General features: G+C 37.2%; 1 protein-coding gene across 3 annotated transcripts in view; it reads left to right on the top strand.

Annotated features, from left to right (window-relative positions):
• CRTAC1 (cartilage acidic protein 1) overlaps positions 1–18907 on the top strand; it is a 310184-nt gene that overhangs the window by 266909 nt on the left and 24368 nt on the right. For all 3 annotated transcript variants that reach the window (XM_072423868.1, XM_072423870.1, XM_072423869.1), the window contains exons 9-11: positions 11713–11795; positions 15461–15561; positions 17232–17400. In XM_072423868.1, the coding sequence (XP_072279969.1) occupies positions 11713–11795; positions 15461–15561; positions 17232–17400 (353 nt within the window). The remainder of the gene's footprint in view (positions 1–11712; positions 11796–15460; positions 15562–17231; positions 17401–18907) is intronic.

Here is an 18907-nt window from a genome sequence, read left to right as displayed (position 1 = left end):
CGTTTCCACATTTTATCCTGTGTGTGAGCATTGTTTTTTCTCAGCTGAGTACATTAGACCAGCCAACCTGGCTAACAAACTAGCACAGAATTTGCTGTCATGTTCCTCTAAAGCTGACTGCATACAGACAAAATAATATATAGAGCGTGACACTCAACACAAAACGTCCTGAACTGTATGGGGAAGTGGGGCAGAGAATAAAACAATCTGCCTGATGCTGTATGTTTCTATGACTTGTATAGTGATTTGTAGTGATTTGGGGATCTCTTTTGGGTCGAATGAGGAGGAGATAGAAAATAGATCAGGTTTTACTTCTTACTGCAGTTTTGTTGGGGAGATTTCTCCTGACCACCTATTCCAGGGAATCCTTGGAATAATAGTTAGTCACATTCACCTGGATTTGTTTTGTAATGTTGAAGATGTTTCTAGCAGCTTTTATAGGCAAATAAACAATTTCAAAATTAGAAAATAGATTGGTATATTGTGACTTAACAACCAGCTACACACCATGAGAACCTTTGCAAACATGAACAGATAGCCCCACCCATGTGGAAATTACTTCCACTTCCTGATTCAATGACAGCTGTAAAATTTTCATCATATGTTAATTATTATTTCTCCCCACAACAGTAAAAAAGTAAAGTAAATCTGCTCTGACAAGGTCACAAATAGCAGAAAAAGTGTGACAGACCTAAACTCCTCCCTACTTAGAACCCACATCAGTTGTTTGATAAAACTGGCTTGATTTAGGTCATTTGATTCAAAGTTTGTGTTTAGGGTAAATTCCCTAGTTTTTTTAATCTTTTGCGGTGTGTGGTGAGGCTGGATGGTCCGTCTAAGTCAGCCTTTCTCAAACTTTTTACCCCTGAGGAACCGTTAAAATAGGGTTCAAGTCACAGGGAACACATGCTAAAATACATTATTTGAACAATGCCCTTTCTGACCCTCTTCATTGGTATGAAGAGGGTCATACCTTCATAGGTATAAAAATAATCAGAATCATGTTTGTAGCAATACACCCTGAACCACGCAGGCACCATTAGATGGGGGGGCGGCAATCATCCACACTCAAGGAACCCCTGACAACCCCTAGAGGAACCCTTGTTGAGAATGTCTGATCTAGATGGCGATGTTATTGTCTTAATCCCAGACTTAAGGAGTTCAAAGATTGTGATGAAACTTGAATTTGATAAATATTAATAATTAGGTCATACTAAAGTCTTCAGCAAAACTCCAGAAAATCCAGGTATCTTGATCACCTTAATAATTGCAGTTATACCTAAAGAAATATCTAAACTCAGAGATATAATACGCCAGATCTTAAGATTTGTAAAAATTGAATTTTATGTTGTTTTGCTAGGCATGTCCCAGAACGAAAAAGTAACTTTAAAGATCATTGTGTAGCTGCAGACTAGTAGTGCTTACTCCTGTCAAATGCAAAGAACACCCACAATGGGCCCATAAACAGCAAAACTGGATCATGGAACAAAAAGAAAAAGATGGCCTATTCTAACAAATCTAACTTTTAGATGATATGGATGTCAAGGTGCATCACCTATAGCAGGGGTGTCAAACTCAAATATACAGTGGGACAAAATTAAAAACTTAGACAAAGTCGTGGGCCAAACTTGAAACTGAAATAGCACCGCTACAATTCCCTGGGTCAAGAAAACAGTCCAATGCGGGGCTTGATGTTATGAGTGGCTGGATCTCCTTCTTCACTTAAATAGCACCACTACTAAAATTACCTGCATCTATAAAACAGTCCAATGCGGGGCCACGAATAGGCAGTGAGGCCGCTGGTCTATAGACGCGAGTGATGCCGGGAATTGTAGTAGTGGTGCTATTTCAATGCAGCAGTGGGCCAGCTGCAATTTATTTTTAGGATTCCTTTGGGGGCCAAAAAAAAGGACGTTGCGGGCCAGATTTTGACAACCCTGACTTACAGTGACCTGGGCATAAGATAGCAGCATTATGTACTATAGGAAAAAGGCAGATTGCAGGAGGCAGTGTGACTTAAAATATTTTCCGATATTTTTATTTAGGATTTATAGATCTATTATTATTATAAATAAACAGTTTTTTTTTTATAGCAGCAACCTATTACACAGCGCTTTACATTAAATAGGGGTTGCAAATGACAGACAAATACAGACAGTGACACAGGATGAGGAGAGGACCCTGCTCCGAAGGGCTTACAATCCAGGAGGTGGGGGAAGTAGCACACAATAGGAGGGGAGGTATGGAATGGTGGGAAGTAGTAAGGATTTAGGAGACAGAAGAAGATGGGTGGACAAGTTGAAAAAATAGGTTTTTAGTGCTATTTTAAATGTGCAGAAAGTTGAATAGAACAAGGAAGACCATTCTAGAGAGTCGAGGCAGCTCTAGAAAAGTCTTGGAGACATGTGTGTGATGAGGTTTTGAGTAAGGAAGTCAGTAGTAGGTCATTGGTGGAGTGAAGAGATCTACTGCTTATTTCTGAATACCAAAGAAAGGGTAGCAGGTATCTACACAGTATTAGTTTTAATGTTTTGGCTGATCAGTGTATTCTTAGTAGGAGGTATTATAAGATCATATGAATTGATAGATTGTATGATGTATTGAAGTTTTGGGTTTTTTTGTGTCACATTCATAACTTTTGTTTTTGGCATTGTTTACATGGAGTCCAAATAGTTGTGATCCTGAGTTCCTTTAGCTTCTTGCTTGACTTCATTTGTTGTTTGATCATGTCTTGGTTCTGGTACCTTACCTTGTTTCTTTGAATAATTGGTGTAACTAATCTTTTCCCTGACTTTGTCTCAGATCCTTTCTCATTTTGTTCTTGCTCATCTAACCTGCCAGTTGCCAACAGCAAGGCCTTGCATGAGTTTGATTCCTAGACAGACTCAACACAAGCTCTAACCTAATAATGACACAGTCAGCTGACGGGTCTAAACCATTCCTAACCCAAACTAATACAATAGTTAAAAGTTTGGGTTATAATCAAAGCAATTTTATCCTAATGAAAGTTTAGCTGATCAATGTTTGAATTATGGCTAAAGCGATTCAAATTGCCAACAAAAAAATCCAATTTTGTAATTTGCATTTTCTTTTCTCATGTTCCATTTGCATAGCTATTATAAGTGTGCAGTTATTAATATTATTTATTTATCGTATTTTTCGGACCATAAGACACACCCGACCATAAGACGCACCCAGGAAAACAAGAAAAAAAATATTCTGAACCAAATTGTATAAAGTAATATTTAATAAAATATAGCAGAATTATATTTAACAAGAGAATGCTCATTGCACATAGCACATTGCACAAAGCTCATTGCACATAGCACAGATATTGCACTACAAGACTATAGTGACAGGAAAGCTACAGCTCACCTGTCATAGAAAAATGACACGCTGCACAAGAAAAAAACTGCTAACCAGCACTGGTCACCTCACACTGCCCTCCTCCTGCTCTCTCTGCTTCCCTCCCCACTCTTACAGGGAGCCATCTCACAAACTTATCCCCAGCACCCCTACAGATGTGAGCTGCTGATAAGCACAGGGAGGGGGAAAGCAGGGCTCTGCGATTGATAGGGTAAGGTAGGGGTGGACGGCTTTATGTTTTTTGTAATCTGGGCAAGTGAGGCTGCAGAACAGAGGGGGCCATGCTGCAGGGGGGATAAAAGGCTAGATGGAACTGCAGCAGTCTGCTGTGGCCCCCTTTGGAAGCGCGGGAGGTTATTCAGACCATAAGACTCACCCCCATTTCCCCCCCACCACTTTTGGGGGAAAAAAGTGCTTCCTATGGTTCGAAAAAATACGGTATATAGCGCCTGCATATTACACAGCTTTTTACAAATTATTGGAGATTAAAATGATGTTAAAGCATTTATGGAAAATGGTTGTGTATATAGTCAGGTAAATTAACATTGGATCATATTTGGTGTGTTGCTTATCTATTTAACTACAATCTTAGTTGCAAAATGAAACTTTATTTACTCAGCCTACTGGAGCCTGAGGGGAGTCATAGGCCAGACGTAAATATGTTGTGTAAATCTTTATTTCACTTTTTTTTATGTTATGGCTATCATTGCTGTTCTAAAGAACCCCAAAATATATCATACACTAAAATGTCACCCTGTAATCCAAGCTGAAAACCCCTGCCTAGCAATAGCATCAATTTACTAAGCTGTAATGCATTACTTGCCAGTCATTATATTCAGTCATGTGTTATTTTCTGCTTACGTTGGCTGTCATTGCTGAAAATAATGGTTGTTATTGTAATATAACAATCCCTTTAGCTTAGTGAATTGAGCCTTATGTCATGCAGCCATCAGTAGATGAAAGTGCATATACTATCTAAATAACCTCCACACTGATACTAAAGAAAAGCTTTTTTTGTTTGTATCGGTGTTGGAGATTTTATTTTTCAATCAGGTAAAATTTGTCAGCGGGACCTTAATGCTGAGTAAATGCACTCAGTAGTTGTTGGCCAAACCTATCTTTGGTCATCGTTTCGGGGGGGAATTTTACCAATGATTGCTATACAGAAAAGACTTCTTGGCTTCCTGTTTTGTAGAGAGAAACAATAGCTGCTGTTCATGTCGATTATTTAGTGATTTTACACAGCAGAAGATGTCTTTGGATGGTTGTACTGATGGTGGAATTTCATCTAAACAATCATCTTCTGTGGGAGAGAGTTTAGTGTCTGCATGAAGTCTTAGTAAGGAATAATCTACCTAACAGAGCCCTGGATAAAAGCATGACACGGGGTGGAAATCATTCTCACTCTATTTAATACACAATGATTTGGCTGGGCACACTCTTTAAAAAGTTTGTAAACAATAACTATAAAATCAAAATGAGATCACATGCAAATGTTGTGGTTAATATTTTATCATGTTAATACTTACATATCTGCTATTATGCTTTAGTAGTCATCAGGTGAACATCCCCCATAAATACTCCTTTTGTATGAAGGAATCTGCCTGCTCTGACAAGAGGAATTCAGCTTTCATACAAAAAGGTTGATACAGAAAACAACAGATTTACCTTCAATTACGCCTTCCTGATATGATTTTCCTATTTCTGCTGCTATACTATAATTAGATTGCCAATAAACATTAGCTGAAAATTGTAAAGAAAGGCAAAATCAGGAATAGTTCTGTGTGCCCCTGCTGAAAAACTTCTCTACTTGATACATTTCTGTTGAATATTTGTGCTGAGGGTCAATAATCGAATTTAATGACTAAAGAGTCAAAGTTGAATGCTCCTGTTTATACAGTGTTAACATTTTGTGCTTTTCTTTCCCCTAATAATAAACTTATATGAATCATTATAACATCTTGATAATCCAACACACATAGGGTGACAGCTGGGGCTATCCTTTGCTTTGTTTTAGTGAAAGCATAACCTTGATGAACCTCAACCCACTGGAAACACTTGTCAGGAATCGCAGCTCCAGAGGTTTTGTAAAGGTTACATTTCCACAGTGTTCTAGAACTGCTAATTAAACCACCTGCTGGAAGTTAATATCTGCACCACTTCACCTTTGCTCCACGTAACTATTTGGTTAGACATTCAATTATTTTCCCCCGCATCTCTGTCATCCATTATATGTCCCGTTATGTTGCTGCATCATGTTTAATTACTCTTAATTCCTTATTTCCAGTCCTCATTAAATAGCTGAATTATTTTAAGTTCCTACGTACACAGGAAGTATGGCGGTTTGTGTAATTATCCCAGTTGTGCATTTTATGGCTCTCCGCTGTAACCTTCAGCCGTTTCTTCCCCAGCCTGCTAACAATGCATTTGTATTTGAGGGATTCAAAGTTCATGAGTCCTATGGGACATTCGGCATCCTCATCAGAATCAGAACAGATGTGTGATTGCACTCTGAAAGTGAAATGTGCACAAGAGATGATCATTCAAGAAATATGTCAGGAGCAAATTTAGTACTAGCAGAACATTAATAGGAAAAGCTGACTTATTTGGTGGCCATACTTGGGAGAATTTTTTTTTCCTTCTAATGATCTGTTTGGTACATTTTGGTAGATCTCCCTGTTGTCCTTTAACCAGTCATAACTGAATCAAAGCAAGAATCAAAATAATTTTAAATCATTCATTTCATCTATTAGAACGTTATATTTGTCCCCTGATTTTGCTGCAAATTAAAGATGGCAAACAGGCAGTTTTTGCAGAAGAGATATATTAGGTTTCATCTACTATTAGGATTCTTACTTGCCTGTTCACATCATCTGTACAATGTACAGTGACCTGCTCATGCCCTGGAGTTCATTTATACCCCTGCAGAAAGTCAAGGCGTCCCAAATCCAAAATAAAAGTAAAGGAAGACTCTGGCAAGGGAGCTCATGGATGTCCCATCACTGGAAGTTAGGGCAGAATAATTCCGCTTGTATTACTTTGTCCAAGTCTGGCTCTTCAGATACAGACAGGTGCTGCCTTGTCAGCTGCCTGACCTCATACAAATGGACTTTGTCACACCTAAGTGTGTTAGTGCGTTATGACAAGGACTTAACAGATGCTAATTCTTATTTCTCAACTGACATATTAATATTCTAATTTTTAAAGACCGTCTGCTAATGATTTACAAATTACCACAAATCAGAACTGTAATTTTTTTTGTCAGCTTGTTAAAATGTTTGTGTGCACATTTACATAGTCTAGCTAAAAGAAAAAGATGAAATATTGTTATTATTATCCCTATGCCTTTGATCTGAAATAACTTTACCTATCCGTTCCTGTGTACTGTATTCCTGTCTCTACATCCATGTACAGATGTATAGTTGGCGCTAGTAGGTTAGCCCTTACATTCTGCAGACGGAGGCATCTGAAATACTCTAGGTCAGGTTTTCTTTCTACATGGAGTAACCCTTGATATATATTTCAGGTCTATTCACAGCTCACAGTACATTAGCATGGTGGTCATTGGGAAGAATTCCACTATTACGATAGCCAAAAAGATAAATTGTTAAACTGACCTGAGAGACGCAGATTGCTTTTTGCTCAAGGAACCCCCCAGCAACCTCTGGAGGAACTCTGGTTGAGCAACACTGTTCTACATAGTGTCGGGATATGAATGTATTTATCCTTGGCAGTGTGGGGAAAACCCCATTGCAATTGAAGTTCTGGCTTTTTCTTAGGAGTTCCGCTTCAAAACCACTGATGGCTGAAGTAAATAACATAATTGTCTAGCTAGAATAGTATCTGTCTAAGGGTGAGATATATTGGGTAACAAGTGAACAGTCCGTTTCTAAAGGTGATTAGGAAGGCAGGAATGGGGTCAGAGTATCTCCAAAACAGGGGCTGTAAATTGTTCCAAAGAAGGACAACTTGTAAACCAGTGACAGAATCATGAAAACCCATAGCTCATTGGCTTTTGGAGAACCATCAGAAATAGATGAAGGTAGCCTGGTCAGATGAATCACATTTCTTTTGGATTATGTGATTGTACATTATTTACCTTGAGAAGAGACGGTAGCAGGGTATGCTATGGTGGGAAGATTGTGTGCTGCTTCTCCAACTCTTAGATTGTAAGCTCCTCTGGACAGGTCCTCCCCTCCTGTCATTTGAAACCCCTATTTAATGTACAGCGGAGTAACATGTTTTCACTGTAAAAAATACTTTTTATTAATAATAATAAAGACAGACAGGAAGAGGCATTATTACTTAAAGGATCTTCGGTTAATGTTGGTGCCAGATACCATCAGACATCCAAATAGGTGTTTTGGTGACACAAGGCCTACACAATATTAGGAAATTGGCTCTAAAATTTTGGTTGTATATGTTAATATTTATATATATATACAGATTGTCATTCAAAAAACCGGCAACCTCCGGGCCTGAGGAGTGCCGGATTTTTTGGCGATTCCGGATTCTTGAAGGTTATACTCACCTCCACACACAGGCCTTCGTCTTGCAGAACCGCGGACATCTGGCACAGTTCCAGGGAGCAGGCAGCAGGAACGTCTCAACGTGTATTTAGTAAATATAGTGGCCAAACAGTGTACTACAGTCCCTGTATTGAAAATGCGTTCTGAAATTCATGCCGGGAAACTGAAGGAATTGGATCATCGATGGCCGGATTTTCGATTGTCAACCTGTATATGCATTAAACAACACATATGAAACATTGTTATTATTGAGGGTAATGAAATGTTTGTCTGTTTTACCATAGTCATTGGGAATAAATTGCACTGGTTTCCCACACCACTATACCTCCTGCAGACAAGACTTGTTCTAGTGTACAATATCCCTGCACTGACACTAATAATTACCCAACAATAAGGGGCAGAGTGAGGCCAAAAATCAGAAAGCCTATATTACTATAGGATGTGTTGTCATACAATTCGGAACCCTTTATATTGTGGACTGGGCACTGCCTCTGCTCCTCACCAGGGCATCCACTGCAATAGACACGCATAATGCAATTATGAAGACATAATTGCATTACGCGTGTCTGTTGCAGTGGATGCCCTGGTGAGGAGCAGAGGCAGTGCCCAGTCCACAATATAAAGGGTTCCGTATTGTATGACAACATATCCTATAGTAATCACAATTTATCGCTCACTGAACACACCACAATACATTAAATCCTGCTGCAGTATAACTGCACTGTACAAATTCATAATGGGTGCAATTATTTAGCTTCTAGGGAAAAAAATGCATTCTCTTTTTTAATGTGTGTTGAATCATTTGCATTACCTTCAAGGGAACAGCTTGCTGAAATATGGGGCCTTTTGTTAAGATATACCATTTTAATGAGTTAGAAATTAGTTATAAACTGTATTTACTTGTTACATTACACGATGCTATTCTGAACACCACGATGACTGTTTTTTTTTTTTTTTTCATTTATTTTTTTATTGGGTAGACTAACATAAAAACATAAAATGCATGACTTACGGTGTTCCTGTGATCAGTAATTGTTAGCTGTTTGATCCAGACTTTCATTGTCACAAAGAATAATGGTTTGCCCTATCTTCATTTTCCACTGGCACATTAAAGAATGTAATGCAGCTCATAAGATAGTAATGCTCAGCACATAATGGCGGCTGTAATTGCCTGTTTTCAATCAAGCTGCTGCAGCCATAGCTCTATCATCTTTCCAGAAATGCAGCTGATCATAAAAATGTCAAATAATGAAATAAAATACACACAAATTAACATTTTTTTAATGATTTTAATTCCTGGGCTCGAGCTTGCTTTGCCTAGCAGCAAAACCACAGAATTAAAATCTGGACCTAATCTCGCATGATAGCCCATAAATGTACAAATCACTTTGTTGATGTGCGATTAAAGCAAATGCTGTTTTCTACTATTGGCCTAGAAATTTTTAGAAGACGCAGATATAGTTTTGTTTTTACAAGTCTATAGCATAGTTAATAGGGAAATGTTCCCATTTTTATTACAATCAATTAGTAGTGCAGACATTTATGTATTACATGTATTTACAACCTTCCTAGTCAGCAAGATCTACTACTACTTTACTACTTCCTGGGTCAGCTTCCTGCTCATGGGACAGACGTGATGAAGCTGATTCACCATCCAATCAGGTTGGACAAAAAAAGAGTGACCCCAAGCTGAATTGTCTGACCGAGAAGATAAATTATCTAATCAGGAACTATGTGCAGTGCTAGATTTAGAATAACAAGCTACAATTTAAGGCCTTAAAAACTGCAGGGACCTGCAATCTAAGTAATATTTTAAGCCTAAATTCAAGTCGGTAAAGGGAACAAGTGATTTGTATAAATGTATAGATTTTGCTCATAAAAAAACATGAATGATCATGCAAAACACATTTAGTTTACTTTTAATGGGATCCAAATGAAAGTAAAGGTCATCACAGATTAGTACAAACATTAAACAAAGCATAACAATAAGGAAAATAATGAGATGCATATTCTAAGTCCTTACAATTGCTGCTTTTAGCAGTAATGAAGGCCATTGATTGCCCATGGAAGAGGCTCCTAATTTTAAGTTATAAAGTTGCCAGATTTCTTGACAAAAAGCCTCCTGGTTGTGTGAATTCTTGTTTTATTTTATTGAAATGCGTGTTTGAGATCTTCCCAAAATTAAACATGGGAGTAGGAGACTGTGATGGCCACTGCAGCACCTTAGGATTTTTCTGCTGTAGCCTCTGAAGGGTCAGCTTGGCCTTGTGTTTTGGTTGTCATGTTGGAAGATCCAAGTGCGTACAATTTCCAGAGTGATGAACTTGTCAGTCTGAAATTCTGAAACTTCTGAATCAAATGCAAATTGTCTTCAATATTTTCTTTTGACATACCCCATTTATCTTGCCATCATGTTTCCTATGCCAATTTACCCCACACAGCCCCAGAACCTCCATGCTTCACAGTAGGGCTAGTGTGTTTTTCATCATAGGCCTTGTAACATCTTCTCCAATGTGTTTAGGAGTTTGACCATAAAGCACAATTTTTGGCTTCATTACTCCAAAGGAGCTTGTTCCAGAAGTTTGAGGTTTGTTTATATTCTGTATGGCAATTTGTAAGTGGGCTTTTTTGTGGCATTGGCACAGTAAAGTATTTTTTCTTGCAGCTCATTTTTGTTCAAGTGCTGCCTTATTGTGCATTCAGTAACACCACTTGTGTGCTGAGAAACCGGGATTTCAGCTGAAGTGGCTTCTTGACAAATTTTCCTGGCAGTTGTGGCTGAAATCTTGGTTGGTCTGCCTGATCATGGTTTGTTTCCACCTTTTGTCCCAACATGTACAATTTGGATCAAAGCCTGTTTGAGTGATTTCGGTTATTATTAGGACTTAAAAAGGTCAAACATTATTACATGATAATAATCTTCTTTATCTGAGCATGCTAAATAGGAGGAAATCTGTGTAATCAGCCATATTTATAAAACAATGCCCAATATTCAAACTTATCACAAGTTCTGCAAGTGTATGTGAAGTTATAAGCACAATGTTTTTTATATATATATATATATATATATATATATATATATATATATAATCATTCTCCTAATTTCCTAAAACAATTTTTCTAAATTATATTTGGATATTATAGTGTCAAACCAACCTAATAGTAAATATGTCACTTGAAAATTGTGTAATAATGTTTTATACTATACCATACTTTTGCTTTGAAACATTTGAAAGCCCAATATATATTTTTTATTTTTCTGTGGCAGCCCAAGGTTTTGGCACACATCTTTGTGACACATTCTATTACAACTTTTTAACTAGCTTTATATCCTCACCAAATCAAAAATTGACATGTGTTTAGTTGTGCAGTGTACAAATTTTGTGCAAATTACAATCCTGGTTATGCACATTTTCAGTTTTGGCAGGTTAAACAGTAGATGTTTATGTATGAGTGTTCTCTCCTAAAGAAAATGTGATATATTATAATAATCTTCCCAAAGTTTACAGTATAAACCACCATGAAATATGCTGGCTGTAAAGAAAATAAATTTGACCTCATTAAAAAGCCATCAGGAGAGTGCAGAGGTCAGCAGTATCGCCTCGCAGGGGTAAAGGGTAATGGTTTTATTTTGACTATTTTGGGTAGTGTGTGCTATGCTAACACTGGTGTCATATGGGAGTTCCAAAAGTTCAGACAGATATATTGGAAATAAGTTGGTTTTTGTTCTTCCATGGCTTTGTAGGGAAATCATACGGAACACATATAAATATTTATTACTGAGAATCTCATAGCATCTTCATGTGTGTTTTCACAGAGTTGGGCGGCGGGAGCATGCAGATCCCTTTATGGAAGAGCTCAATCCTGGAGATGCCTCTGAACTTGATGGACGGGGAACTGGTTAGTATGAAACAATATTTTCCTGATCTATGTATGGACAACAAAGAGACATGACTATTTCATACATATACCAAAAACACAATAACATTTCCATAAAAGAACATCTGTGGCTATGAATGGAAGGGATTACAGTTAACATCCATATACAGCAAATATATACGGTATATAAATATGTTGGAACTATATAAATACTGTTTAATAATAATATTCATAATATTAATAATATATATATATATATATATATATATATATATATATATATATTCCAGCTATCCAAATGAAGTAATACTTGACAATAACCCTAAGCGTTTAGCCAAATGAATTATCATTTTGCAAAGAAATTATCCCTTGAAAGTGAATGTAGTGAAACTCTGCTGACATTAATCATCCAATCATCCAATCATATACAAAGAAAAATCATTTTAAATTTCCTTGTATATATTAAATTTCCTTGTATGTGATTGGGTATTCTGTGCACAGTGAATTTTCACTAAATAGATTATGCTAAGTGAAAATTTCCTTGCAAAACAACCATCCTCTAGTCATTTAGTCATCAAGTCCAGTTTTTTGCTCCATTCACCGATACTACACCACACAGTGGTTAATATTAGGTGTACTTTTTATAATACTATCTTCCTAAATCCTGCAATGTCTGACCCATATTTACAACTTAGTGAATCTTTTAAAAAGTGTATAATGTATAACATAACTGCAAGCAAGATAGGCTTGTCAGTTCAATCTAAGAGACATCGAGGCTGCCACTGCGACTTTTCTCATTCTGCAAATATTTTCTGCTGGACATATTTACTCTTTTACTTGCATACTTTTTTCTTACTTAGAGAAAGTATGCAGATAAGTTTGATTTTCCTTTCACTCTTTATTACAGATATACTTGTTCTAGGTCAGTAACTCAACCTGATTGAACTTAGTTGGTCAGTGTACTACCCAGGCAATGACAACTTCCATGTGCCCTTCAGTAAAAGTTTGCCTTCTATAAACCAAAATGTGGACGGCACACACAACATTGAGGCTTAAAGATTCTTTATTAGGTTGACATATTGGAAGCCACACGTCTGTAGGTTTGGATGGTTATTGTGTGGTTCACAGATGCAGCAGCATGTGTATGAGATAAGGGTAAGGAGTCAAGGGATAGAATATTTCTTAATGTGTAACAGCATACAGCAGAGGTACTTTTTTATATTTTCCCAGGAGTACAGCTTTTGGATCCTTTATCTGTATTTTAAAGCTGCATATAATAAACAAAAACTCCTATAAACACCATTTGTATCTAAAACTTCTGTAATTACCAGTCTGCCAGATGGCAGGTTCTGGCTGGGTTTCCCAGGAGCACGGGCCCCGTCCCTGCCACAACTCATGTTTCCCCATCGCTCCAGCAGTTATTCTGACATTGCAGACAAAGCAAATTACCTGGGAAACATAACAATGTTTTATAAGAAAATCTTGAACCGCTTTCCATTGTTTTGGTACTTGCAGACTTGTATGTTGAAATGTTATGTAGCCATTTCTAAATCACTGGCTGAGAACAAGAATGCAGCAAGAAAAGTCCACGGAACTAACATGACAGGCAGGACATTAGTATTTATAGGAGGGGACATTGATGGAAGCTTCTATGGCCTCTCGGCACAGATTACCTTTAAACGCCTTCTATAATAAAATGAATTGGTATTTGATAAATACAAGGAATATGTAAGATGGCCAGTTGTAAACTGAAATGCTGCAAGGTAACATAACACATCCCCTTGCATTGTTAAAAGTTATTAACACTTTCTATAATTCGTTATGTCTGCGGAGAATACAGATTGCTAGCTATATGCCTGCACATTTATGATATTTAATAACAACGGCATCCTTACAATATGTCTGTATTGTTGTTTTTGTTACCTGGATGTGCTGCACTCTTGGGTGTATTTTCCAGATCGCCCAGGGGGTGGCACCAGAGATTTGTGCATTAGTTACACATTGCAGAGAAAACCACTTTTGGAGCTTATTAATGTTGTTAATGTTAAGTCATGTTTTATATTTAGCGCTCTGGTAGTCTTTTTAGCTTCATTCTCTGTTTATGAATTATCTGTAAAATCCTTCCATCTAACGCTAATCCCTCAAGTACGGTAGATTTCAGTACTTCTAATGGGTTATCACACAATCTGCGCTCTAAAGTAGGCCGGGTATTTTTAAACATCTTGTTCGAAAAACTGTTTTTTCTAATCCAGATTTATGCAAAGAATTGCAATTAGGGGCTCATATTCTTGGAAAGACAGCGAAAAGAAGGAAATTGTTACCGAGATTAGTAGCGGGTTATGGAGAGGAATGTTAATTATTTTCTGGTTTATAGTCAGAGCAAATAATTATACCAGTCATGAAATACAGAGGGGAGCTTATACATAATAACTTTTTGGTGCTTTTCATTGTTGTTTTTTCTGTTACTTTGATGACTTGAAAGGAGACTTGTCAGGGGTGACATATATACCGACTGATGAATTTGATAGTTGCCTTGCTGTTTCATCTTGGCTTGGACTATAATATTTTCTGGGTCACTGTGTTTATATGGGGATTGGGGGGTCTTGACTGCAAGTTTGGTCTGTTGCAAAATGTAATAGCAATCAGGTTAAATGAATACAGTGTAGAGAAGCAAAGTGGTGGGCAGAATACAAAGGTTTATGGGCCTGATGTGCTAGCACACTGCATTACTTCTCTCATTTCTGAATGAAGCCAGCGGAAGGATCAGATGTGACAAGAGACGTCACACCGCTCTCACCAGTATTCATTCATTATAGTTTCCAAGTGAGGTCACAGAAGATCACAAATCGGTGTAAATAGGTACACATTGGGGTTTTGAATTTGAAAATTCAGGCAATACTTAAAATTTACAATATTTAGTTATCTTCCTTCAAGATTTTGTCTTGTAGGATTCTTGGATTTAGTTGAGCTTGAAGGCTTTCAACAGCTTCTTTCATACACAGTCATTGTAGGCTTATATCTGAATGAGTCAGAGGAGTGACTATAACCTTCTTCCTTGTCTGAACAGCTTCATATAAGTAAAACAAGACTGTCCAAAATGAATCAGATCCATCATCTTTTTAAGAAAACCCAGAATTCCTGGCAGATTATGTATCACGAGTGAATAATGTATTTAAGGGTTATTTTATTCAAATGGTAAAAAAAAAAGGACAGATATTGAAGTCTCACAATAAATATGTATTTCCATTAGGAACACTTATAATCACATTTCACAGGAGTAAGTTTACTGTGTATATCTCACACAAATGAAAGAACCATTGTTTGCACACTTGGCACCAGTAAAGTACGAAACTGCTCATTACTACCCCCATTCACTCCCTATGGGCTTTTACAGGTGGGACACCACATATAGCATCCAACCTGAGGAAGCGTGACCTCACCACTAGTCTGAATGTAACCTTACACAAAACACATCATCAGATCAGAGCAAATTTGTATAAATTGTTGATCAGTCTGGACACATTGTGTATATACCCAGACAAGCTTTACAGTTTTATTGCTTGTGCTATACAATTTGATGTGTGTTGGTTGTGGCTCCTGTGGTAAGTGGGTTATTATTGTTTAGTGTCAGTGTGCAGCCATTTTAGTGCTCATCTTATGAAACTATTTTGATGAAATGTTTGCAGGTGGCGCAGTGACTGATTTTGATGGTGATGGAATGCTGGATCTAATTATTTCTCATGGAGAGTCTATGGCACAACCAATATCAGTCTTCAAAGGAAAGCAGGTGAGGATTGATTTATTTTGTGAGAAGACACTGCTGTATTGTGTGATTGTGTCCACATGTTTCCTATCCTAAAGTTTAATACTTTATCTTGATTGCTGAACATAGACATCATGCATTTTTAAAATCATTTGTGCAACTAATCTGTTTGTGTTCTTTAGTTTCTATTTTTCAAAATGGTTTAAATTAATGTAAACTGTAATGGTGTTCTTCATTTTATATAGTGTAGGATATAGAGATCTGTGCTTCAGTAAATCTACATCAAGCTGATACACATTTGTAACAAGAACATGACTGATAATGAGTTTTATCCTGGTAAATTCACATTTATCACTAGCTCCTATAGGAGGCCATATTGGAAGAGACTTTGAGTCATGTTACACCAGGTTACATTATAAAGACTGTCATTCATTATGGGACTGGCAATTATATCAATGAAATGTTTATTGAGAAAAGGACAGCAAAGTTTTTGTACATAACCAACAATAAAATATACTTTAGTATTAGAAGTATCAGTACATAAAGTGTTAAATCAAAACTTTATATTATAGAATTGAGAATAAAGCATTGTTTTGTTTTTCAGGTTGTGGGTAAGGGTATAGCTGATATCTATTTTATTTTCTGTCTCGTGCAAATGATTGCGTTTTATTTGGTACAGAAGGCTTCTTTAGGATCAGTGTTGACTGGCTTTTGTACACATGAAAATGTTTGCCTTCTTAAAGATGTATATAGAGAGGGGGAATCAAATTCAAGTCAGATGGAGGAAAACTGCAGGTCAAAGTCACCAGTCAGTCAATTCTGAATAATCTCCAAAGCAAAACTGTGTGATGTCAAAAGCAATCCTAAAAAAAAATGGGAACCTTTCCAGGCTGGGTGAATTTGCCAAGATGGGTACAAAATGGCTATTTTTATGCTTCAACTTGGATCTTAAGTCCAACACAGGATCCTGCAGTTTATACATTTCTATCCAGCAGTAAAGATGGGACCAGGTTTCTTCTCCACTGTCGATCACATATTGCTCGGTGTCTAGGAGAGAGAAGCAAAGGTCAACCCAATGTGAAAACTTTACGAACTCTAGTAGAAAAAGTAGTAGATTGCAGATATATTGTTTGCTGTGCAATTTAAAGAAATGTTCAACTACAGTCCTATGCCAGATAATAGTCTGTTTGTCAATCTCTGCACTATTCACCTTCTATTGATGAATCTTCTCATTTACCTTTATGTGACTTCATTCTGCTCTGTACATTCTTTAGAATAATAATTAAATATAAAATCTAACAGAGATATTCAGAGCAACTTCTAATAGTTATGGTAAGAATACAATTCATAACTCAGGTCAAACTGAAGGTTTAACTCCCCAGCATGCACAAAAAATGTTTTTGGTAGAGTGACTTTTGATTTTTGAAAAAGGTGTTTTCTGTTTTTGCTCTAATGGTGATGGAAGAAAGATCTCTTTCACTAGTGCAATAGGGGAATTACCCTGCTAAGAACATGTATAGTGACATGAGAACATAGTCTACATCTACAAGTTTGCTCCTCTATTAGACTGGTAAATAAAAAGTCTTCTGCGGCAAAAGGCTTACCTGACTGATATTTTTTAAAGTTGTTAATCTTTATTAAGTCGAAGCCCTACAAAACTTACTAATATTTATTTATGTCTTCTTTTTTCCCAGGGTCTGAAAAACCATTGGCTCAGAGTAATACCTCGTACCAAGTATGGTGCATTTGCTCGTGGTGCAAAAGTAGTTTTGTACACAAAGAAGAGTGGAGCACATCTAAGAATAATTGATGGTGGATCTGGGTACCTCTGTGAAATGGAACCAGTGGCGCACTTTGGTCTTGGTAGGTACACAAATGTTTTTTGGTTCATTATTGTGTGGTGTGCTGAGCATGCAGTCTTGGTCACATCAGAGCAGAAGGTTCTTGTGGAGCTCTAATTAGGATTTAAATTAGAAAAGACTACTTCTTACATGAGATCTACTGGTATAATATTTCTTGTGTTGAATGTCCCAGACAATCAGCTTAGCAATAGCCTAAGGATGACTGATCAAAAGTAAAATATCAAAGCAGATATTTATAATAAAACCCTAACCTGTTATTTGTTCTAACAATAGCCATGTTTACAACATTTGTTTTTGGATGATCATTATAAATCCTAGAATCCTTTAGAATGCCGTACTATAGTTTCTAAGTTATTTTCAGTATTGGCCCATATGCCTAACCTGCTAAAACAGTCCTCTAATTTTAGTTCACAAGAGAAAGTAAGGGGGAATCCAAAAATATTGGATTGTCTTCAGGTTAGGGAGAATCTTGCAATGGGAACACTTGTTTCTTTGACAACACTCAGCTGGGAAGTCTGCTCACTTTGAGTGATTTCCTTCATTTTCTTTTGGATAAAAAGTGAGTAAAATTTTTCCCAGCTGGTCACAGACAGCAAAAATGTCATAAAGGTTTGAACCCTTCTCTATCCAACTTAGTCCTTTTAAGTAAATGTTTTAAACCTCGTGCTTAGATCTGACTCGGCATCACATACGCAGGATCTGCACAGCTCTGGTTTGAGAAAGGGTCACGCTGGACACTTTCTGGAGATATTTTGAGTGGTTTTAATTATGAAGACCACTGTGAGTTTATGATCCTAAGAATTAATAAGTATCAGTAACAAGTCCTCTGTGCAGAGCCTTCACATGTGAAGCTCAATCACTGGCGTAAGAGGCCAAGCATGGATTTTTTAGCAGCCTAGCGGCTGTATTCCTACAGACCCATACAGATCCTCTTGCAGATAAAAGATTGGTTTATTTATTTACATCAGTAAAAATTATAGTTTATTTTCAAAGAGTTAAGTCTATCATGACTTTGCCTTGGGTAAGGTTATAATCTCTTTAATGTAAGGTACTAATAGAGGGATCAACCGCTGCCTACCACTGGATCCCTCTGTAATCAAAATCACATAAAACCTAACTGATTTCTCAGTAATTAACATCTGACCTATAATGCAGACTTGTAACTATGACCGCATTCTAAGGAGTTAATCTGCCCACAGTGAGAGCAGCTTAAGGAGCATGTTAAACATTTCAACTTACAGTTCAGTGCGCTGACTAGCAATAAGATGAGAGAGCTGCTGTGGAGTCATCGGTGGCGTCACCAATGAGTTAAAAAGTCTGGCTAAGCTAAAAGGTTTGTTATTTTAGGAATTAAAACAAAAAATAAGCTTTGATGGTCTTGGCAGCATTTAAGCTTGCTCTGCTCCCCGTCTTTCATCTCATTCCTTTCTGCTTGTTTCATTAGCAAGGGATGAATTCTTGGTAATTGGGAGTCAGGGAAGCAAGGAATTTCACAAGGCGCTGCCTGC

This window comes from Pyxicephalus adspersus, chromosome 10 (genome assembly GCF_032062135.1).
Source record: "Pyxicephalus adspersus chromosome 10, UCB_Pads_2.0, whole genome shotgun sequence".
In the NCBI taxonomy this organism is placed as follows: Eukaryota; Metazoa; Chordata; class Amphibia; order Anura; family Pyxicephalidae; genus Pyxicephalus; species Pyxicephalus adspersus.
The sequence above is the reverse complement of the archived record's forward strand: the minus strand, read 5'-3'. Positions and strand labels throughout refer to the sequence as shown.